This window comes from Sphaeramia orbicularis, chromosome 11 (assembly GCF_902148855.1).
Source record: "Sphaeramia orbicularis chromosome 11, fSphaOr1.1, whole genome shotgun sequence".
Lineage (NCBI taxonomy): Eukaryota > Metazoa > Chordata > Actinopteri > Kurtiformes > Apogonidae > Sphaeramia > Sphaeramia orbicularis.
Genome location: NC_043967.1, coordinates 45,737,595 through 45,761,237, shown reverse-complemented (window position 1 = coordinate 45,761,237; position 23,643 = coordinate 45,737,595). Strand labels below are relative to the sequence as shown.

The following is a 23,643-nucleotide window of genomic DNA, read 5'->3' as shown; positions in this document are numbered from 1 at the left end:
TTATCTTGCACACGGATAGACAGACAGACAAACCAACACTGGCAAAAACATAACCTCCTTGGCGGAGGTAAAAGGCCTGACCTGAAAACCTGTTTTTATGCGTGTAAGATCCGCTCCAACAGGTGTATCGCGCATCGTCATGTAAGCTTCCCCATCTGTCGCTCACACACCAGTCTATTGTTTAATGTATCTCACCGGATGTCCTAATCCCTTCTTATTTTCTTGGAGGATCTTTAGCAGGAATATACTTCAATTACTTATAGAGTATTAATGTATCTTGTGACACTGGACTAAAGACTAAACCCACAATGCTTTTACCATTTAGTCATAATTATATTTAAATTAACACTTATTTTTTTGTTGTCAGTGTAGCTTGGTGGGAAATTCAGCCTTATTCCCACTTTAATTCCAATCCAATCCAACTTTATTTATAAAGCACTTTAAAACAAACAACCACAGTGGACCAAAGTTATGTACAGAAGAATAAATAAAAAACAAAAAGAATAAAATACGAGAATAGATTAAAAGACATAGAACAACTGTACAAAAAAACAACTGCTGTACAGAAGAATAAATAAAACCTAAATAAAAGAATAAAATACAAGAATAGATTAAAAGACATAGAACAACTGTACAAAAAACAGTGCTGTACAGAAGAATAAATAAAAAAAAACAAGAATAAAATACAAAAAAAGATTAAACAACGTAGAACAACAGTAAATAAAAATAGTGCTGTACAGAAGAATAAATAAAACCTAAATAAAAGAATAAAATTCAAAAATAGATTAAAAAACATAAAAAGCTGTACAATTTAAAAATATAAACAACAAAAAACAATAAACCAGTACCAAATAAACAAATAAAAATAATACATTCAAACATTAGTTGTATTCATAGAAGCACTCTTGTACATTTACTCTTTTTTTTTTTCATTTCATTTTGCATCTGTCATCTTGTAGAGTAGATGAACTTCAGACTTTCTCTCCTTTGTTTCTGTGTAACTATAGGATCAATGAATGTAATGACTCATTCATCTTAAGTGCTTAGTGTTGCCTGTCAATGAAAGAGGCTCATTGATGAAAAGATGGAAACCTCATCTGCGTCATCGAGCGTCATCGTCCACCTTTGAGTCTGTCTGCGTTCCAGCTGTCCAGCTTTTTGACTCTTACCACCGGATGAGCTCATCTTGCTAATACATTAACGTTGGTTACGCAGGAGCTTTGTGCCAAAATTGGAAGAAAAAGTTAAATAATAATAATAATAATAACAGGTCCAGTATTTGCAGTCTTAATTTTACCTGTAAAGAAAAGTTACTGACTCTTCCTTCTGTGGTTGATCTGTAAACAAGCAGTTGTATTTTTGTGGAGGTTGTCTGGTAATGAGATAAACGACTCTTGCGTCTTCGGATAATCCTGTTTGAGCATATGTGAGAGGTCATCAGTCAAATCCCCATAAGGGCAGACTGTCACAGACGATGCATTCAAAGACTAGAAGCAATGGAGCCAACGAGAAGTTCACATTGAAGCTTTGATAAATAATACGCCTGATCATCTGTTCTACAGCAGGTACCACTTGCAGGTGTGTCCCATTGTTATTTAGATGTTTATGTGTTTTCTTTATATTGGAAAAATATGTATGAAAAGATAAGTCAAGATGCTCTAACTGCAAATTTAGCTAGATACTGTGCAGTTATTTTCTGGATTTCTAACAACTCTAATACTCTCTGTTTTCATCTACAGGTGACACCTCCATTCCTGGTGTAAATTCCAGACGACAGTGCTGACTTTTAGGACGCCGGCATCAACACAAGCTGCGCAGATGGATTCCCTCATGTCGCTGAGTTCGCCCCTGAAGCAGTTCACCAGCTGTATGTCTGGAACCAACAAACCCACCAACAAAAGAGGGTCCAAGAGGAGCCAGTCTGTCCGCAGGAGCAGCTTCAGCCGCAGGATGAGCATCGGCAGGAGGAGGAGCCTCCCCTGCAGCAGCCAGAAGGTCCCCGACTCCTGGCTCCGAGTTTACCAGGACGAGCTCAAGAGGGAGAGGTACAAACACTGACGAAGCTCTAACAAGTACCACCAGAAATTTAACATCCCCAGTGTCTGTATTGGTGACTTCCAGCTTAGGTTTTTTCTACATTTCCCAAGTCATTTATCATCACTTAATACAGGGGCGTCAAACTCATTTTAGTTCAGGGACCACATTCAGCTACATTTGATCTGAAGTGGGCCGAACCAGTAAAATAATAACAAAATTATATATAAATAATGTCAACTCCGAAATTTTCTCTGTGTTTAAAGGCAAAAAAAATTAATTTACACTATGAAAAGGTTTACATCTACAAACTATCCTTTCAAACAAACTGAGTAACATTAACAAACTGAAAAATAAGTATAATTTTAACAATATTCTGCCACAGTTTGTCATTTACATTATAATATAAAAAATACGCAAAACATTTAGTAACAGGTAGAATCTTGTTAAAATTGTACTTACTTCTCTTAAGACAGGGGTGTCAAACTCATTTTAGTTCAGGGGCCACATTCAGCTAAATTTGATCTGAAGTTGGCCAGACCAGTAAAATAATAACATAATAATATATAAATAATGTCAACTCCAAACTTTTCTCTATGTTTTAGAGCGAAAAAAGTAAATTTACATTATGAGATGGTTTACATCTACAAATTATCCTTTCAAAAGATGTGAATAACATGAACAAACTGAAAAAATAAGTGTAATTTTAACAACATTCTGCCTCAGTTTATCATTTACACATGTTCATTATAACTTAAAGATCACAGTGGATCTACAAATACACAAAACATTTAATAACAGAATCTTGTTAAAATTGTACTTACTTTTCTTAAGACATTTCAGGTTGTTCATATTTGTTCAGGTTATTCAATTTTTTTTTTTCAAAATTATACTTTGTTTTAGTGTAAATACGTGAAAATATTTACATTTACAAAAAGAAAAATTGAGATTGAATTGGTCTGAATGTGGAACCTGAACTAAAAGGATTGTTAATATCTTAGTGTAATTTTTGCATTTCACAAATTCATCCCATGGGCCAGAATGGACCCTTTGGCAGGCCGGATTTGGCCCCCGGGCCGCATGTTTGACACCTTAATATAAGATTATTCCTGGCATTTTGCAGTGAAAATCAGGTATTACCATATGTCTAATTTGCTGATCATGTAGACCACAGGCGTCAAACATGTGGCCCGGGGGCCAAATCTGGCCCGCCAAAGGTTCCATTTCGGCCCACAGGATGAAAGTGCAAAAATGAACCTGAACAGTCCAGGTTGTCCAAATCATTTTGGTTCAGGTTCCACATACAGACCAATGTGATCCCCAGTAAAAATAACAACACAATAACCTATAAATAATGACAACTACAAATTTTCTTTGTGGAAAAATTATGTGGAAAAAATTGAAGTGAAAAAAATAACATTACACTGTGAAAATATTTACATTTACAAAACTATCCTTTCACAATAAAATGCAAATAAATACATAAATAAAAACAAAGATCAACAACCCGAAATGTGTAATTTGAACAATATTCTGCCTGTTACTAAATGTTTTGTGCATTCATGGGTCCACTGTGATCTGGAGCTGTGTTAACATAATAATAAGAGATGGAATATTGTAGAAATTGTTCAAATTTTAGTTCCAAACTCCAAAATTTTAACAATATTCTGCCTGTTACCAAATGTTTAGGTAACACTGTGTGTAAATGTACATGTGTAAGTAATAAGTCGAGGCAGAATATTGTTAAAATTGCACTAATTTTTCAAATGAAATTTCTGTTTTTTCAGGTTATTCACATCTTTTTTTGAAAATGTAAATATTTTCATAATTTAATTGGGTTTTTTTAGGCTAAAACAAAAAGAAAAACTTGGATTTGTCATTATTTATAGGTTATTAAGTCATTATTTTACTGGTCTGGCCCGCTTGAGATCAAATTGGGCTAAATATGGCCCCTGAACCAGAATGAGTTTGACACCCCTGATGTAGACGTTCATAAAAGCTGCGAGTGAATTCAAAGGTTATTCTGTTAACCCTTAAGGACCCAGTGTGACTTTTGTGGCAGTTTCCAAATGAATTTTTCTCTCTATTTAACCTTTCCTAAGTGATTTATCACCATTTATCATAATATTATCCTCTGAATTTAGCATTTTTTTCCACTGAAGATTGTGTATTTTCCTATGTTTAACTGACTGATCATGAAGATGTTCATAAAAGCTCAGAGTAAAGTCAACGGTTGTTATATCAAAACAGAAAAAAATTAAGAAAAGGTGACTTTTTCAGTAAAATATAGCATTAACTCCACATATACCCAGTGTATCCATCCACTGTCATTGATCTAAATCCATGGGTTTTACTGGTGAATCAATGTTGTAGAAGATGATAGTGTTTCCACGGTAACAACGGAGCCTCTGAACATCCAAATGGGTCATATCTGATGACCATGAAAAGATGACAAACTGCATTTTACACCAATTATTTACATGTATTGATAGAATTAGTGGATCGACAGTTTAGATCAGTAGATGCTTTTGGTCAACAGTGGATGTTTGGGTCTTTATGGGTTAAATCAGAGAAAACTGACAAAAAAATGTAAAATATAATATTAACTGAACATAAAAACAAGCATCTATAACCTCTGTCATTTATGAAAACACATAGGTTTTACTGGTGAATTGATGGTGTCCAAATGGATCATATCTGATCACCATGAAAAGCTGATAAACTGCATTTTAACTTATTTCCATTTGTTGGCAGGATTAGTGGTTCAGAAGTCATTAAACATTGCAGATCAGTAGCTATTTTGGGACAGTTTTAGAGTTAATGTAATTATAGTTTTACTCCATTACATTTATCTGACAACTTTAGTTTCTAACAAATTGTCACATTACAGATTTTTGTAACCTTTCTGTCCAGTGTGAAGCACATATGTCCAGATGTGTTGATTTTAATGTTTATTATTAACTGAAGGAGTGAGGTGGAGAATACTTTCCTTTTCCTTGAACTAATCTAATGCTGTCTTGGACCAGTTGGAAAATGCTTTGTCTCAGAGCAGACACAACGTTGTTCTGTCTGAATTCATAAAAAAAAAAAAAAAGTTGAATTTTAGTGATTTGTTGTTCACACTGGATGCTACAAACATCTATTATTGAAATTAACATAAACATTCATAAGAGAGACCATTTCATTGTTACTTATACTTTTCAAACTTCCAAAGTCCATGTTTCTGATTCAAATCTTTTACTTGTAATAGGATATTCACAGTGTAGTATTGTTACTTTTACTTGAGTAAATGATTCGATGCTTCTTCCACCATTGCTCAGGTTAATAACTGTCAGGTCCTGAATGAGTATAATAGTCTTTAAGTGTCATTTACCATCCAGTTCTTTCATGGCTGACTTTGAATGAAGTTCGGATTGAAAGTTCACCGTGGTCTGAACTCTGTCTATTCCAGACAGACTTATCATAGGCTTATTAATGGGGATAAGGATGTTCCTCACGTGACTAAGCTGCTTGACCATGTGCTGTGTCTAATGTTACCCTGTGCTCTTTTCCAAAGGAAGCGCCAACAAGCCAACCTGGCCAAGAAGAACGCCGAAAGAACGGTGAGAAGAACTCAGTTCAGGAGCCACCACTGCCTCCCAAGGGTAAGAAGTTACACACACAAAATGGAATTTTTGCTTTTTGTCAGTTTCCAAATCCCATCATTCATAGTCTTCCCTCCATCTGCAGCAGACCACCGCCGCCAGAAAACCAGCAGCAGTGAAGGATGAGTCCCTGTTTGGAGCCTTCCAGGGTCTGAGTCTGGATGGACTGATGGGAGGGGCTAATGGGTCTCCTGCCGTCTCCACTTCTGCAGCCGGAGGAGATCAGTGCAAAATGATGTGAGGTCAGACTTTAAAGACCAGTGGACTCTTAAATGAGCCTAGTCTTTCAAAACTCTGCTGTTCAAACTGGTTTACCCAAAATAATCCACTCCGTTTACTCTCCATTCTCGTCTGTGTATAATCTTGTGTCTGTTATTGTTGTTTTATTGATCTTGTTCTGATTCTGTATGGTGTCCTTGAGATCTTTGAAATAAAATATATTTACTATTAGATCCCAATTGATGGGAAAAGTGACTTGAAGACCTTTTTAATTTAATAAAATGAAGACCATCTTTGTATTATTTCAAAGATATATTTTTAGGAAAAGTCAATATGCTTTGCTGTTTACTTGACAATTACATATTGCACTAATGTAACTTTCAACAAGCATTTTTATTAAGTAAAAACATTTATTCAAAATACCTACTTCTGAGCTTGTTTTATTTTGTGGAATAATGTGAATGTTTACATTATTTTTTAAATTTACACTGGGAAAATTATGTGCAAAGCACCGGTTTAGTTTTTTAATTTCTTTTTATTGACAGTAGTCATTAATACAGTAAGACATGCAGAACTAATGATAACTAAATGATAACTTCCATTCATACTTTTGAGTGCACACTTGTGCTGCAGACAATTTCTGATTCAGCCCGTCCAGAATATTCCACACACCCTGCACATTTAAAGGTACTCAATGTAAACCAGATCACTTTCATGGCTATAATGCCACATACATTTCACCTGATCCTAAGGATAATCAATATATTTGATTTTTATACAGTTGTACTCTAAACTTTGTACACCACAGCAAGTAGGCTTGTTCAGACCAAGCTTTATTCTGTTTTTAAAAAATAAAAAACAAACAAACAAACAAAAACTCTGTTACAGATGTGGAAGATGTATCATTTGTTTGTCTCAGATGAGGCAGGTTTGATCTCAGGATTCAGATCACAAATATGTACATTAGAAAAACCAAGTACAAAACTACGTTTGTCAGGGTTGGGATGAATGGTAGGCTGTCTTCTGATGGGTTTCCTGAAGCGATCGTGTGATGAAGACTACACAGCTGAGGCCGACAACGAGGTGGGGGGTTACACTGAGGCGGACTGTTATAAACCGGATTATTTTCTAGCGAAGTCCCATTTTACAACATCACTCCCTCTGCTCCATTTTCACTTTCGGGGGTTTCAGAAATGACCTGTTCTTTTTCTCCTTACTCTTGCCTTTGGCCTGGAAACTCCTCCAACTGTCCACACGGCCATCTCGCGTTTCCTGAGAGATATTGAAAATATTTAGCAGAATGCCAAGAATAAAGCCTTTATTTGACCATTTATAATAAGTGATGACAATTACAAACCTCAAAGTTCTTCTGCCATTCTCTCTCTCGCTTGGCCTTCTCAGCTTGTTCAATTTCTTCCTCTCTTGCCCTTTTTCTGTAAAATGGAAAATTAAATGTGAAATGATGCTCTAATGTATGCAACAGTGACAGAAAAAAAAAAAAAAAAAATTCTTCACCTTTTTTCAATAATCAAATATCTCTGGAATTATTTAAACAAAGAACCAAATGCTGCAGTGACTTGGTTACCTTTCATGCATTTCTTTTGCTTCCCTTTCCTTCCTCTTGATTTCAAGCTCTGCAAACAGCTTCATTGTCTGTTTGTACACAGCCTGCTTAAACTGAAAAACAAAGTCATATCATCAGTGAGTTGTAAACACAGGACTAAATATGATTTTCACTAAACTAAAATAGGAGAATTTCTTAATCATTGTGTAAGTCTCGATTTTTTTTTAATACTGAGATTACATTTATTAGTGATTATAAACATCAAGTTCACTATAATTCTTTGAAAATCATTTGTTTTGAAACCATATTTCATCCTCAAGAATATTACTATCTACTTCAACATTCCTTTCTCACAGTCCAGTTTTGGTTCTAAATGCAATTATGTTCTCTTTTGTGTTCCAAGTTGCCAAAAAAGCTACTTTTTTTTAAAAACCAATTTTCTGTAACACAAACATTTACTACTTGAATTCAGAGTGCATCCCACTACAGTTATGTGGATAATATTCTTTAAGCCCTTCTCACCATTTCTTCATCATCCTCCTCCACATACTGGGATTTCCCTTCTTTCTTCAGCTGTTTCTTTTTTTCTTTTACCTGTTGAGATAATAAAATAGAATAATACCAAGTAGAGGACAGTTCAGCAACATGGTGCAATAATTCCCAAATGGCATCCCAATGGGGATGTGGTGACCACTGACCATATGCTCCACATATTCCTTTCCTGCATGGATGACATCTAAGGCTCTCTTCTTCTGTTCAGGATCCAGCAGTAGTTTGTATGCCTTGTCAACAGCTAAAATACAGATAAACAGATGGATGTTAACTTCTACAGCTCTAATGAAGGATGGCATTGCACAGCATTACACACCATCATAAAAGATACATATTTAATTATAGTGACATAAAACAACAGCTATAAAAATACGTTTTTACCCTCAAAGGCTTTTTGTGCTCTGTCTGCATCATCCTGATTTTTGTCTGGATGGACCAAAATAGACAACTGCAAAGTTGAGGGCACAAAGGTTATGGCAAACCAAACATGTCTTCCGACTTTTACTTAGCAGTTGCAATATGACATAGAAACCCACTGTAGAGCATTTTGCCTACCGCTCTGAATCTTTTCTTCAGTTCATCATCTGTTGCATCAGGATCTATTTGCAGCACCTGGAAATTTAACAAAATTTATGAAAGCACAATGAGTCTTCAGACAGAAAACAGTAAATTAAATTGCTCACTGAAGACATAATGGTAAATGCAGACAGTGTTTTACTTCTAAAGGACCATGTTAAATGTGCAAAACTATGCAAGTATGTATTAATATGATGCTACTACATAATCATCTTATAACCATTTTTTGGAACCAACTGCAGTTATTTTCGTATAATTGTCAAGATTCAACAGTACTTTTAATATCATCTCATTCCAACTTTACCTTGACAAGATCAGTAATTTCCTTCCTAATATTTTTCAGCAGTAGGCACTGCAGACATCTAATTTTTAATCATGTTTCAATGCTCAAAGCAGTGAAAATACAGTGTCTTGTTTGTGTATAAATAAAATTTTGTTAAGATTATGCAATACAAATGTATAAAATGCACAGAAAAAGATAATCACATTACCTACTAATCCCATTTTAGTATGACAGCACAGTCCTGGTTCCCAAATATGTTGCTTACTTTTCATAACTTAATGACATTAACATCCAGGACTAAATGATTAACTGTAATTGCAATATGAAGTGCAACATCCAAATCTGAGGAGCTGCAATTATGTGATAAAAGTAAAATGTGTCACAACATACTGACATAAATGAAGCGTTGTGATGGTATTTATATGAATAGATCTGCTAAATTAATTTTCCAGATGTAAGGGAACATACTTGTTTAAAGCAGAATCCAACAAAAATCGTTAATCATTTATATTATTCAGTGCACAAAAATACAAAGTGGTACAACCGCAACAAACAATACGATTTTTGTTTGCATTTCCTTCAGTACAATTTCCCTCATTTTTCATCATATGCCATTAAGGGTCCAGTTGCTTGTGACAGGCATTTTCATCATTCATTAACTGAGCAAATAATGATACAAATTAAAATCTGACAAAAAAGAAATGAGTATGCCATGTTACCTCAAAAGGGTTGAGGTTGAAGTACGATGAACCCGGTCTGAGCAGTCTGTCTATCTGCTGCTTAGAGGTTAACACCGAGTCTCTTTTCTCAATCTGCTTCACCTGTTGAGAAGTAGATGAACAAAAACATTAAAACATAGTTCATCACGAAAAATGTGAGGCAGTTACTATGCACCTTTATGGTGAGTCTGATGTCACTCACCATAAACGTATAACCATAAAACCTATTTATTCTGAACCTTTTACTTTATTTGTCAAGTTCTATATTAACAAACAGAAACAGTCACCTATACATATAACAATTCAAATAGACAGATACATTGGAAGATTAGATGGACTAAGAAGTTGTTAAACCGTGAAAACACTTTCTTTTTTTCAAGTTAAACATTTTTAATTAATACTTGTTACCTACAGTGTAACAAACTACATGGTCACGTAAAATCCCCATGTAAATAATTTTGTTTTGTCCTTTGTATTTTTTCCCTGAATGATTTCCAGACGTATACCTTGATTGCTAAAACAATAAATAGATTATAGGTTTAATGTTATTTACAAAGTATGCGTTGCAGCTGAAACAGGACTAAATCGTTTAATCAATAATTAACATTATGGAAAAGTCATTTGTTTTTTTTTGGGTGGCTGGCTCCGTTAAAATCATTAATCGTGACGGATCTTCGGGACTCTTTCATACCGCCAGATTCATTAAAGCACAGCAGCTTGGCTAATGTTAGCTTAATGTTAGCTGATGCTCAGGTCTACGAGGCCTCGCAGTTGATAAACGTGAGAACCACTAAATAAACTGACTTCCGCCAACTTCACAACAGTAAAGAATTCTACAACACATATTTCAGGAAAGGCTTTATCGTACCTCCGTATAAAAGTTTTGAAATAATTCATCCGACACATTCTGAGTAGAGGGTTCTCCTCCGGCAGCAGCCATCTTAACCCTGGTTTACATATGACGTAGTACACCACGTGATCACACGGCGCATTTAACGAAGTAAAAGTATGATTAGGAATTTCACATTATAATCACATATCAAAGATAATTCGATAACAGCGTACGTAGTATTTATCATTAAGACGCTATATGCAAATATTTAAGTCCACAACAATAAAAAACTGCACATTTATTAGAACTGAAAAATACTGCACGCGCTTTTATTTTGATTTAACAGGAAGAGGAATAAAAACCTTTTCCGCTATTGAGATTCAAATTCAAATTAAAAGCTATTAAATTAAAATTCAGTGATAAAAATACAAAAGTATTGATCGGTGAAGGTACTTGTAGTAGATTTATCAGGATTACACTTGATTTGAGGCAAAATATCGTTGACGTGATCTCGTAATCTTTGGAGTTTAGCCTTAGCTTCACGTGTGGAACAAAACCGATACAAACATTATTACAGAACCTTCACAGTCACAGTTAAACTGAAATGACAGTGAAGGCTGAAGCAAATGATACCAGCGGCATTTAGCTAACAAACATGTATTTACGGTGGTGTTGTGTGTCCATGCGTCATGTCCTTCAGTTTAACAGTACACCTGGATGTTCACCGTACACTGATACCGGAGTGGATGACGTTCAGTGTAGGCTACTGTGCGTACAAAGCATTATACCAAAGATCTACAGCCCATTTTGTATTTGTTACACAACTGAAGGTCCACTGATGACTGCAGAAACATTCATTTGGTTTTGTCTTGTCTAGTTATTTCTTTTCTGCTCGTACTTAAAGGAAACATTAAGTGTTTTTATTCATTAAAATCTTGTATCCACCAGTCAGTTCCGTTCACTTTAAAGGTTACCATATCTTATTATAATATATAATATAATACAGTTATATCTATACCGTCTATATTTAATAAGACTTATGGTGTAGTGTTTTGACTCACTTTTTGTGGACTGCAAACTGGGTCTTGAATCTTAACTGTCGTTTGCAATTTGTGGTGTTATCTGAGTTTTTGGTCATGAAGTCTTCATCTAAGAGAACATGGAGCCTATAATCTGCATCCTTTATTTGACTTAAAGTGCAACTACTGTGCAGTGCAATCTGGATGAAGTGAAATCTTACAAACCCTGTATATCATGATATAAAGACATACCAATGCATTTTATCACTTACACCTGTGCTTTATCAACATGTATTGGGTGTTTTGTTACTTGTAAGATTTATTATTCACAATTCAGTTTTGTTTGTTTGTTTTTTTTACCATTATGTGTCTAGAATTGAACCAGTTTGCTTTCATTAATCTGGATCTGACCTGGTTTTGTAGTGTTGAGTCAATTTGTGAGGGTTGATTATTATTATTTTTTTTAAATTTACTGTTCTTTTGCTTGGTATAATAATTCAGCTGCATCGGAAATGACCCACTTGAACATTCAGAGGCTCCCTAAAAACCATGACAGTCGTTCTAGACAACTGCTTTTATGTCCAGTTAATGATATATTTTCTGTAAAATGTCACTTATTTCTGTTTTCTCTATTTGGACATAGCCTTTTGATTAACTATATGCTTTTACATGATCATGCAATTAAACGTAGTCCACCATCCATTATGCAGAGCTCAATTCAAATAATTCTCAGGTTTAGTTTGTGGCCCAGGGTGTTAAGAGGCTGACACAGGGACCAGAGTTCAAGGCCCGTGTGTAGAGGACTTTTAAAGTTTACTACAAAACCACCCAGAGCAGAGACATACAACCTTGAACAATAAGCTTAACTCCATGTCTAGCTCAGTAGCTTGTTTGGATGAGATTCTTAGAATGTAAATGAGGAACCAAAATTCAAATATTACAACTCAAAAGATCCACCATCCAATGTGGAGACTTAAAACCTTGAAAAATCTACTCAAGTTAATATTTGCTACAGTGGTTAGACGCTGATCTGCTGACATGAAGGACTGGGGTTCAAGTCTTGTGTTATGGTTTTTAAGTCCACCACCCAAAGCAGAGTAAAACCTTAAGAATGACTCTCTTTGCAGTTGTCTCAATAGCTCTGTCTGATAAGATGCACACAAGGTACCAAATGGACTTAAGTTCAAGTGTCATTCTTCCCAAAGTATTTTCAAGCCCACCACCCAAATACCAGACTTAAAAGTCCACAAAACACTTTCTGTTGGTGTAGTGGTGGGTTGATCAATGTGAAGGATCTACAACCTCTCTGTGGTTGAACAGGAGGATTTAAAGACACTTTATCATTGCTCCAGTTGTAGTTTTTGTTTCCAACTTAATAAAAATCGTTTCATTTGCCTAAAATCTCTGTGCAGTTTTTTATTTAATGAGCATAATCACAACTAATTAAAAGCAAAAATCATGCAATGATCACGAAATTTCAACTAAAAAGTATCAGTCATACTCTGTATTTAGTTGGTATTAAATAAATACCAAAATTTGCAGTATCACCTAGCCCTAATGCTCAGCTGCTAAAGGTTGTATTTAACCCCTGAGCTTCAACACTGGCTTTTATAAACTTATATTCAAATAACGTTGCTTGATACAACAGTTTTAAACCATGTGTACAAACATAACAATAAAATACAAACAATAATATGCCCATACACTAGTATTAAGGCCTTTAGATCTACTGGTATCATCATTAGTCTAGCTCCCCTCTTATCTGGTAGTGATGGTGAGATGCCAGCCTGGTGGCTGTGCAATGAGAAACCATGTGACCATTCACTATAGAAACGCTGTCAGCTCTGCCCCCTTCATAATATGCTATGAAAAAGTAATTGAGCTAAAAATAAAGCAAGTTACTAATATAGAACCTCCTCACAGATGACGCCATGATTAATGACATTCCCAGAAATGTCAAAATCTGCAAATATGTATACACAAGGACACATTTATTTGGGTAATTTTTTTTTTTTATAAATAAAATAAATTGGAGAAACAGTCATGTGTTTCCCCTCAACATTTGTGGTTCTTGAACATATAGAAACCCGTTACTTTACACCTTGATGCAAGGAGGTAGTAGACTGTTGTAAGGAAATGTCCATTTGTTGTCTCCTAGGCTTCTGCAGTGCACAAAAAAGATATTTCAATATATACATTTCCATGACAAATTGTTATAAATCAGTGAGCTACATTACACTAAAAAACAATCTGTAATCAAAATTTAGAAATTAACTCTAGTTGAAATAAAAAAAGCCTTTAAGCAACTTATCATTGTCATTACTTCTCACCTCTTTCATTTGCCGAGTTGCAAAACATTAGGCCACAACATTCCTTAGGATTTTGGACCTCTTTCTTGTGCAACCTCCACTGTGATGGAGGCTGACTCATAGAGGCCTTTGTGGAAAGCAGCCACCTGCCTTAGAGCTACAGAAGAGTCAGACAGACAAGCGCACGTTAAAACCAGATTCCAAGAATCAGCAACATGACAGAAAGACAGCCAGTGTACCACACTGATGAAGTATATAACATTTATCTGTAACATATCAATGTTTGCATTTTAACAATTCTGAAAAGAACTTACAGATCTTAGTGGCTCTGGCAGGTAAACAGGGTCATAAGGTATAAATTATAAAAGTTTAAAATGCAAACTGAGTCTTAGGTTAGATAAGCAACAATCTTACCGACTGATCCCTTCCATATCTGTGAACTCATTCACATGGATGGGGCAGCTCCCTTACTGCCTGGTGACAAGAGGCAACATATAAAGACACAGTTCTGACATGAGAAGCCGTTTAAGGACATTCCAGCACTAGAAGTGAAAAAAATTCTAAATAATAATGTATGAGTGTCACCTAATAGTTTACTGGCACACTCCCTGCATCACATCTTACCTGTTTAGTAACTGTGCAGGCCACCTACTGCCATCTTGTGGCATTAATGAGTAAAGCCATCAGTTTAAGGCACGTCCATTGTTCCACCATTAGCCTGTTTTATCAACATTTAATCTATCATTCCCACTGCAGCCTGCATACATTTGAAAATCAGTGTGTATAGGTATTATCTATCTATGATTGAACACCGCTGTCACTCTGAAAAGGACTCAAAGATGGAGCGTCGGGCAAAGGAACAATGGGATCATCTAGACGTGCTGCAGTGGAACTGCTACCTCTAGTGGTGTAGGAATGGAAATATCCTCCGCCCTGCTCCATTCACAGAATGTAAGCTGAGCTAAGGTGGTTGCATAGCACTAGGGCCGAAACAAGGCGACAGGTGTTTACTGGGTTTTGGGGTTTATATGCTTATCCAATTGATGACCGTCTGCCTTCTGGCTGGATAAATCCAGTCTACACAGACATTTATGGGAAATGTATGCTTTATGAAGAAATTATATGCACATATTTTTTCTAAATCCCTTGAATTATCTGGGTGCAACAAATAATTCGCATTTTAACAATGATTCTTCAGTCAGCTTTAGTGACTTGGGTTCTTCAAAGCCTGCAAAAGTTAGATTTCAACCGAATAAAATAATTATTTGTAGTAACGGATATTAGTAATGAAACACAAAAAGAACACTGTAAAATTATGGCTAGTGTTTCTCCAGTGATTACAATGAGCTACAGGAGAGGAGACAGTACTCTGTGCAAGGCTAGCTCACCCTCGAGTACCGTTCAGGTGAGTTCCTCATTCTAGTGGTGCCGCTCTCAATGCTTCTCCACCTAGGCAGGTTGGAATAAGAGGACAGACACATGAAACAAAATACAATGATACCATGGTACTAAAAGGCAGATGCTAATAACACTAATGGGAAACAATTCTGACAGATGAGAAAACTGTTGAGACAAATTGTAAGAATTTTAACCCTTTGGATGTTGCGATCCATGGTTGCTTCAAAAGGAGATGGTTGAGATGTGAGTAAAAATGAATAGGAAACAACTCTGAATAGAAGAGACAGTTATTTAAACCTTTCCAGTCAAACATCAAATGTGTTTTTCTAATCTTTAAGTTTGTCAGTATCAAGACTGCGGCTGACATTTTACCATTATCCAAGATTGTCCTCTTTTATGCAGGTCGAAACAGGTGTGGAGAGTATTTTTCAGTAGATCAAGACCAAAAAAAAAAAAAAAAAAAAACACACCAAACTTACATATATTCATATATGACAACTTAAATATGTAGAGTGAAAAGGCATAGATATTTATAATGTTTAATATGTTTGCTGCGGCAGAAAACTACTACATTCCCGCTATCATGAAATTTTCATCCTATTACTTACGCATAGGCTAATACATATCATTTCTTCATCAGTAGTTTATACAATTGTGCAGAAATAGAGGAGGGGGGGCTTTACTAAGGATTGATTTGCAGTGTTTCTACTCTTCTGTATGTCATAAAAAGGAGCATATGGGTAAATGTATGCAGGAAGGCACAAAAACCTACATCTGCAAACACACTTTGACAAACAGGGGCAATCTGGGGTAATGGCAAAGAGTCAAATCACATGATTTGTGCTTGGTGTTGCAGTCATGTTTACTATATGGCTTCTGAGTGCAGTCTGTGTTACATGCACTGGAAAAGAAAGGGTTAAAATCCTGTTAAATCACCCAAACACCTTTCATGTTCTCTTTTCCCGTTGTCTGATTTCAGTCTTTTAATTATCCATTGAAGAAAAATATCTGACTTGGAAAAGAAGATGATCATCCAAATGTTGGAATTGAGCTAAAAATCAAATACTGAATGACAACACTGAATTTGAGTATCTGACAATTGACTGATGCTCAGCTGAGTTTTATTGAAACGGAACAAACGTAAAAGTTATAAATACAAAGACCATCAGAGAACAAACTGCTATGGCTCTTAAGGTAAGCCAAACCAAATTCTATTGGGCAAGTTCAAAGAAAACATAGGAAGTTATGGTATCAGTTTTAAAAAACACAACTGGTCTACTTCTAAAAATGCTAGGCATACACTTTAAACATACAAAACTTTGATTTCTTCCTTCCTGTGGATTCTTTTCTCCACCATTGCAAAAAATGAAGTAAGAAGCTCTAACCATATGCATTTATTTACAAGCATGTCCCTAAGCAACTATGAAAAACCACAAATAAAGGGAGTACAAGAAGGGAAGAGGAGGAAAGGGGCATGGACAAAAACTTCCTGCAAGGCAATACCATTATTTAATGTCCTTTCAGACTTTTGAGAATGAATGTCCACTTTTTGTGAATGTTCATTGTTGGCTTTAAAAGAATCAGGAACATCAAGTAACAATAAAAATGTTTGGTGTGTATTTTAAGACATGTCCCAATGTAACCGCAGGAGTAAGAAATGATTCACCACAACGGTTACGTTCACTTCTTCAGCCAAAAGGCTTTCCAGCCAATCATCTTGAGCCAATTCTGGGGTCTGTCCATTTTTTCTGAGATATATACATTTTTTTCATGAGGGATGAAGGATAAAAAGTCAATCAAAAAATTGTGGCCAATCTCCTGTTATTTTCTCTTTTTTGTTTTTCTCTTTTTTTTGTTGCCAAATACCTTTTGGTGCATCTACTTCCACTGCTGCCCATAAGAATCCTGTGAAAACTCCATGGTGTCATTACTGTAACCATAGTTACCGGAATAGTCGGCCCCTTGCTGCAGGGGCTGCTGGGCGATGGGCTGGGACCCCCAGTTCTGTTGGTTGTTGGTCTGGCGGCGCTTGGAGTCAGGCTGGTTAAACACGTCTGCCTTCCTCTTTCCGCCGACGTTGCCCCCACGATTGCCCCGGGCCCCACGAGGACCGCGGCCCCTCTGTGGCTGGAAAGGGGCTCCACGCCCTCCTCGGCCACCCCTCGGACCACCGAGGGGTGGCCCTCTTTGAGCGTAACCCCCCCGGCCTCTTGCTGGTGGTGCTCCACGAGCCCTAGGTGGAGGAGGCCCCCCCCTGCTAGGACGGGTACCACGGCCCCTCATGCTGTACACATCTTCATACCCGTAGTAAGGGTCTTCATAGCCACCACGGTAGTCATGATAGTCGTAGCCATAGTAGTCATCGTAGTAATCTTCATAGCCATAGTAATCTGGGGGATACGCATAACCCCCTCGGCCACCACGGCCCCTGCCTCGGCCTGGTGGTGGCATACGTGGAGGTGGGTAGTAGTAGTAGTCATCATACCTACAGAGGGAAAAGCGGTGTTTCATTTACTGAACTCCTTAACCTGCAATAAATCAAGTAGTTGATGAGTCACGTCCCCCCGTCTCACCCTGCATTCCTGGTGGTCTGCCGAGCAGCTTGGCGCTCTTTCCTCTTCTTGTCTGGGGGCTTTGCCAAGACGATCTCAATTTCCTCTCCTCCCAATTCCTTTCCATTCATCTCATCCATTGCCTATAAGAAAATAAACAAAAACAACCCTATACAGTAACTTGCATCAATTATTACCTATGCAAAATACCTCTCCTTATTTCTGCCATTTCTACAGGACAGAAATTTTATGCCCAGAAAAGAACATACAAATAGTCTCTCAGATTTATTCTTTTACTTTTGTTCTGTTTTGGTGTTTTCCTGAGCTTATAGGACCTTTGAGTATTTTATTTTATTAAGTCTGTGTCATTTGTCAAATAAGCGTTAAGACGAATGCCCACAATAAATAAAATACACATACCTTTACAGCAGCATCCCTTTCTTCAAAATGAACAAAAGCGTAGTCTTTCAGTTTCTTCACTCGCTCCAGCTTCCCAAACTGAGAGAAGGTCTTTTCAAGGAGCTCTTCAGTCACCGCTGTGGCCAGCTTCCTGACAAAGAGCACCTTCACCTATGTAGACAAAACCAAAATCACCATGTAGAGGGAGATGCACAACATGTTATCTGTTTTGAAGAGAAAAAAAATGAAGACCTGTCAGTTATTTACCTTTGCCATGACCTCTGGGTCTGGCTCAGCTACAGGGTCAGCCCACTCCACAGTCACTGGGTTTCCCCACACTTTGACTTTGCCACTCATTAGTCGACGGCGGGCCTGTGCTGCCGACTTGTGGTCTTCATACTCCAGAAAACAGAAGCCACGGTTCTTCTTCTTATCATCTGGCTGGTGGTACAGTATCACCTCTTGAAGACCCTCTGAAACATACAACCAATCTCTAAAACTTCAAAGGTGCAATGTTGCACTAAATTTTGTCTCAGTTATATTTTATTTGACTTAAAAGATCCTCCAATTTAGTAGTGAAACTGACCTGTAACTTTGCCAAAGTCTTCCAATATACTTTCTCTTGTCTTGTTCTTTGGGATTGATCCTACAAACAAGCGATTGTTTGCAACAGATATACACACTCCCAAGTACTTGCCAGGGCGGATTTCATGGTTATCACACTGGAAATAAATGCATAAGTCATAAACTGTTTTGATTCAATTGTAAATCTATGTCACTTAAATAATGCTCTCATTTTAGATGTAAATGCTTCGCTTTAGTCAAACAATGGAAATACCATATATATAAAACTTTTTATAGTCACAGTTGCTATGTTGTGGTGCCTTGTCATTCTACTTACAAGCTTCACAGCTTTTTGTGCATCATCCTTATTGCAGTATGTGATGAAGGCATAACCTCTATTCTGACCAGAGAGAGGATCCATCATTAGCCTGAGGTCCCAGATGGGACCAGCGGACTCAAATAGTGGTACCAGCTCATCCTCATACAAGTCCCTGGGGATTTTTCCAACAAACACCTGAAACAACAATGGAAACAATTGTCAAGTACAAATATTTATGGATCATTAGGTCTTGAACAAGTTGCACATGACCCTAGCAAATTGGTTATACTTTCTTACCTCAGTTCCAATCCCCGGCTGTGTGCCTTTGAAAACCTCCTCAGGTGGGGGGCCTCCATACTTCCTCTGCCCTGTAGTAACATCCAAGGTATACCCTGTCCTCTCCAACAGTGCCTGAAGAAAAATGCCAACCAAGCATGAACTTCTGCTCTACAAGCCTTCTTTATTATAGTCATGCTAAATCCATTTACCTTTATTTTAGCCTCATCTGGGCCCTTGGTGGACTCCTGCACTTTACTTCCTTGCTTTTCTCTCTGTCTGTAAGTCTTCATTACACCACAAAGGAAAGCACTTTTATTCTACGGAGAAAAAAAAGGAGGTATACGTTAGACATAACTTGCAGTAATTTAAGGTCAAGTGTAAAATTAGGAACTCTTCTGTCCATCAGAGGTGATGTCATTACCTGTACGTGGGACAGGTCACTCTCTTTGAACTGCTGCAGTACAGTAAGGGCTCCCTCCTCATTAAACTCCCTCAGTGCATCAATGGCCCTCTCATCCAGATCCACATAGGCCACCAAGCCTGTATTTGAAAAACATGGCCACATTTGTACTCAAAATGCACAGTTAGAGGTGAGATTTAGTAATTTATAGCCGAGGGACAGGATTTAATCCTCACCTGTCTGGAAGATGTTATCTAAACTTTCTGCCACTTTCTGAGGAAGCCCAGCATCGATGAGCGTCTGGAAGTTCTCGGTATGAGTTGCTGTCACATCCATCGGCTCTTCCTCCTCCTTTGCCGGGGCAGAACTACCGTTCACCTCAGCGGCAGCCATGTCCTATAAAAAACAGACAAGTCAAACATTTGGATCAGTCGCAGCTCACATAAAGATATTATTTATTCACAACTGATTAAGGAAATATCAGACAGTGATTTAAAACTCATTTTTAATAGGATCAATGCAACGGTTTGGAGTCGCTGTACGACAAGGCATTGCTCACTGTAAAAAACATAAGTGCAAGGCAGTTATGCATACTGAAACTAAGTAATCCATGTTAGTTACATGTAACATCAACTACTTTAAGTGCAGGCATTTATTTATTCAAAGATAAGAACCAGAAGAAACCGCCGTCCCGCCCCCTTCACATGCAGTTAGCTACGGACGTGAATACCACTAATTTCGTTATCTAGCTGCATACACAAACTCTGGGGATATACACTTAAGTCAAACAAGTACAATGTGTTATCTGTGCAAGATGTAAACTTAAAAAAATAATGTCAAACCACTGAAAATAGCGGCGCTGGTTAGCTAGCGGGTTAGCTAACGAGCTTATAGGTACGAAGGCCTCGCCGTGCAGAAAGACACCTTTCTCAAATCAAACACACAAGCACCGTACAAGACACAAATAAATAGCTAGCAAAACTCACCAGTCAATTTCAGGAAACTAGCAGTGGCGTTTTTAAAATTTTAAAATGATAAAGGTGACAAGCGGGCAAAAATGGGCAATATAAGGAATTCGTTTCAGACACGAGACAAATTTCCAGACAGCTACGGTCTCGTCGTCGGCTCGCCAGAACAACGCCACCGTTCGGCAAACATCGCGAGAACTAACGGGAGACACGGAGAGGGGGTGGGTGCGTGTGTTTTAACCTCGATAGAGCAGAGCTTTTGTTTTGTGTAGAATTTCATTTATGCTTACTCTTTTGGATCAGTATGATCTGAGACTGAGAAGTAGAGAAAACTACGTATTTTATTTAGTGTAGGGTTTATTTTCTATGTATAAACAGAAAAATAGAAGGGGATTATTTCAATCCGTGAACACACCTTTACATAAAATAAACATTAAAACAAGGCAACGAAGTTAAATTTTAACATGTTCCCAAGTCCATATCTTCCTCACTCTATAACCTACACTAAGAAATTCATGTTTTCTGTAGGATCAGTGTAGTCCTATGTGACATTGTGCAGTTTTGCTTAGTTTGCAAGCAAAGGACAGGTGGTATGTGACACATTACACATGAGATTTTCTAGAAAAGCTTTGTTCCTTGCAACTCAAAGGGGCTTTCAGTGCAATTTCAACATCTTTTCAGTGTTTTAAATCCCACTCTCCTCCAAGGTGGATCTCCTAATTAGTACCATCCCAGCCCTAAAGTATTCCTTAAAATTGTCAAACTTGCACAACACATCAACTGAAACGTATTTATGTATGAGGAAGTTGTTTTCTTTTTGACCTTGGATATGCAGTCAAGTTGTTTCTTGAGTGTTCTATTTTCACACCAATTAGTGTATGATGCCTGTGCTACCACCAGAATGCAGACAAAAGGCTGTCTAACGAGGAAAACAGAACAAAGTTAAGCAGAATTAAGTGGAACAGGCAGAGATTATAAAATGCAATGTCCTCCCCCAGACTCTCAAGAATCACATACAAGGAAGTGCAGCCAGACATAAGACCTAAACACAGCTCAGATAAATATTTGAACTACACCCTCACTACACACAAAGACAAAAATAGCTCTGGGTTCTTAAGACAACCACAAAGAGATTTGTGAAAACACAGCTAAGTGACAACAACAGTGTAAAGGAGCAGCTTGCAGTACGACCACACCTTCATTTTTTAATCCAACTCTTAACTGTAAGGAGACAAAGACAGTCCATGATGCAACCACAGAAGCTGAACTCATGGTTTTAGATTTACTTTTCTGTACAGTCAATACACAGTTATTCAAAGAATATTTTACACATTGACTGTTACAAAAGGAGACATAATGTGCAAATGAATCTGTAATTCAGACCATAAGTGAAAAATGGAGTATTTTATTATTTATAATGATTACATGGACAGTACTGAGCCACATAAAGGCCTTGACCAGCAGTAAATCAGGGTCTGATAATCACCAATTTTGCACTAAGATAGGAGGTCTCTGGGGTTTAGTCATCGTGTGAGAGCTTTCTGATTTTTCCCATATGGCGTTCAATCTCCTGCTTTAGGCGCCCAATCTCCTTTTTGTGGTGCTCAATCTCCTCTGCATGGTGCTTCCTCAGCGCCTCCATCTGCTCCCTCTCCTTCTGCCTGCACATGGAATCAAAGAGGAGGTAAACATCTCGCTCATAGCAGAGTTCATCAGCGTGATTAATGGATCTTACCTGAAGTATCGCTCCTCTTCTGCCGCTCCTCTCTTTCCAAAGGCACCTCCTGCCTCCCGCACAGACCCTCCACCACCTCCACCTTTTCCTGCTCCCTTCCCCAACTCACCAAGCTGGATGAAAGGAAATAAACATGTCACATTGTCAGCCTCTGCATTTAAATCATTGGCGAAAGCTACAAATTAAAAGGTAGTGGGTGACAGTTTTTTGGCTTTAGTGACACTGAGCAGACATGAACTACTTAAAGCATGCAAAATCAAAGATGATATTTATTTATTTAAATAAATTTTTAGATACTAGTTTAAGTTTGAGAAAATACACACATATCAAAGTGATGAACGGTGCACTTTCCTTGAGAGGCAAGCAGACAGACACAAACTGCAAGATTGTTCATGATAATTGAAGAGTTTCTTTTTTATGATCAAATAGTGCAGCTCAAAAGAATATTGACAATGAGAAATATGAATAACTTTATGTAACACATTCTTCCTCCTCCTTTTGCGAATCTACAGTAGAAATCTACGCATCTATTTCAATGAGTAGATGTATTTTTCCTCAAATTATGTTTGTTAATTGAATACTTTAAGTCGCTCCTAAATCAGTCTAAAACTTATGCAAGCAAGGAAAGTGTATATATATATATATATATATACATATATATATATATATATATATATATATATATATATATATATATATATATATACACACACACACACACACATATACATACATACATATGTATGTATATTTATGACAGTCTTATCAACAGAAACGCCTGAAAAGGGCCTTTCAACACGTAAATAATGTACTGCACGTTTTATATTTATACATTTTTATCCTTAAGAAGAAACATTGAATTGCTATTGCATAACACGGTGCGTTCAGTGTTATAGGAGAGTTCAAGCACAAAATGGATGAGTAAATACTGAGTAACACCGCAACATTAAGTAAAACGTCAGCTTAATGTATAACACCTTATCTGAGTCATATTGGACGTACACGCATACAAGCGGGTGAATTAGCCTGCAGCTAGCCGTGTTAGCATCAGGCACACACCTTGCCAAAATTAGCAAGCTAAGCTAGCAATCAAACATCACATGTCAGAGATGACTTAAGTTTACCTGATCAGACATCATTCTGATCTGAGAGGCGATGCTGCCCCTCACGTTGGTTCTCAACAGAAACCTTGACATTATCTCTAATAAACTTCCTACAAAGTGACACAGAGCAGAAATGAACCTACAACCCAAATGCGGAAATTTAAATTGGTTTCAG

General features: G+C 37.2%; 3 protein-coding genes across 5 annotated transcripts; all 3 read right to left on the bottom strand.

Moving 5' to 3' along the window:
- Positions 1–6,709: 6,709 nt before the first annotated feature.
- dnajc8 (DnaJ (Hsp40) homolog, subfamily C, member 8) lies at positions 6,710–10,577 on the bottom strand. Its single transcript, XM_030147187.1, has 9 exons — positions 10,460–10,577; positions 9,592–9,693; positions 8,569–8,625; positions 8,395–8,461; positions 8,160–8,254; positions 7,984–8,055; positions 7,483–7,574; positions 7,255–7,330; positions 6,710–7,169 (listed from the first exon to the last, which is right to left on the bottom strand). The coding sequence occupies exons 1-9, from the start codon at positions 10,529–10,531 to the stop codon at positions 7,050–7,052; spliced, it is 753 nt and encodes a 250-aa protein (XP_030003047.1). The 5' UTR covers positions 10,532–10,577; the 3' UTR covers positions 6,710–7,049.
- A 2,881-nt stretch (positions 10,578–13,458) lies between these two features.
- LOC115428276 (heterogeneous nuclear ribonucleoprotein R) lies at positions 13,459–20,815 on the bottom strand. 3 transcript variants are annotated; one of them, XR_003936598.1, is made up of 15 exons: positions 20,649–20,815; positions 19,899–20,058; positions 19,684–19,802; positions 19,472–19,579; positions 19,281–19,394; positions 19,002–19,178; positions 18,687–18,822; positions 18,368–18,573; positions 18,122–18,271; positions 17,723–17,844; positions 17,096–17,634; positions 15,140–15,200; positions 14,166–14,225; positions 13,773–13,908; positions 13,459–13,604 (listed from the first exon to the last, which is right to left on the bottom strand). XR_003936598.1 is itself a non-coding variant. In XM_030147183.1 (12 exons), the coding sequence occupies exons 2-12, from the start codon at positions 20,053–20,055 to the stop codon at positions 15,166–15,168; spliced, it is 1,863 nt and encodes a 620-aa protein (XP_030003043.1). In that variant the 5' UTR covers positions 20,056–20,058; positions 20,649–20,815; the 3' UTR covers positions 14,219–15,165. The 3 variants fall into 3 exon arrangements, 2 of the variants coding, with proteins under 2 accessions (XP_030003043.1, XP_030003042.1); XM_030147183.1 differs by lacking the exons at positions 13,459–13,604; positions 13,773–13,908 and having other exon boundaries at positions 14,219–15,200; XM_030147182.1 differs by lacking the exons at positions 13,459–13,604; positions 13,773–13,908; positions 14,166–14,225; positions 15,140–15,200 and having other exon boundaries at positions 16,243–17,634.
- Positions 20,816–21,528: 713 nt separating this feature from the next.
- On the bottom strand, positions 21,529–23,643 carry atp5if1a (ATP synthase inhibitory factor subunit 1a). The gene is made up of 3 exons (XM_030147188.1): positions 23,490–23,643; positions 22,366–22,478; positions 21,529–22,291 (listed from the first exon to the last, which is right to left on the bottom strand). Exons 1-3 carry the CDS (start codon positions 23,559–23,561, stop codon positions 22,150–22,152), a joined length of 327 nt encoding a protein of 108 aa, XP_030003048.1. The 5' UTR covers positions 23,562–23,643; the 3' UTR covers positions 21,529–22,149.

What these genes read in the sequence shown, in the direction of transcription:
- LOC115428276 (XM_030147182.1), bottom strand. Translation starts at nt 20,055, where the DNA reads ATGGCTGCCGCTGAGGTGAACGGTAGTTCTGCCCCGGCAAAGGAGGAG. An exon ending in CACAAAAAGCTGTGAAGCTT is followed by an intron (nt 18,823 to 19,001) that starts GTAAGTAGAATG and finishes ATTTATTTCCAG; the next exon opens with TGTGATAACCATGAAATCCG. An exon ending in AAAGGGATGCTGCTGTAAAG is followed by an intron (nt 17,845 to 18,121) that starts GTATGTGTATTT and finishes ATTTTCTTATAG; the next exon opens with GCAATGGATGAGATGAATGG.
- dnajc8 (XM_030147187.1), bottom strand. Translation starts at nt 10,531, where the DNA reads ATGGCTGCTGCCGGAGGAGAACCCTCTACTCAGAATGTGTCGGATGAA. An exon ending in GCAAAAGAAATGCATGAAAG is followed by an intron (nt 7,331 to 7,482) that starts GTAACCAAGTCA and finishes TCCATTTTACAG; the next exon opens with AAAAAGGGCAAGAGAGGAAG. An exon ending in AATGGCAGAAGAACTTTGAG is followed by an intron (nt 7,170 to 7,254) that starts GTTTGTAATTGT and finishes AATATCTCTCAG; the next exon opens with GAAACGCGAGATGGCCGTGT.
- atp5if1a (XM_030147188.1), bottom strand. Translation starts at nt 23,561, where the DNA reads ATGTCAAGGTTTCTGTTGAGAACCAACGTGAGGGGCAGCATCGCCTCT. An exon ending in TCAGAATGATGTCTGATCAG is followed by an intron (nt 22,479 to 23,489) that starts GTAAACTTAAGT and finishes CCTTTCATCCAG; the next exon opens with CTTGGTGAGTTGGGGAAGGG. An exon ending in GAAGAGGAGCGATACTTCAG is followed by an intron (nt 22,292 to 22,365) that starts GTAAGATCCATT and finishes TTCCATGTGCAG; the next exon opens with GCAGAAGGAGAGGGAGCAGA.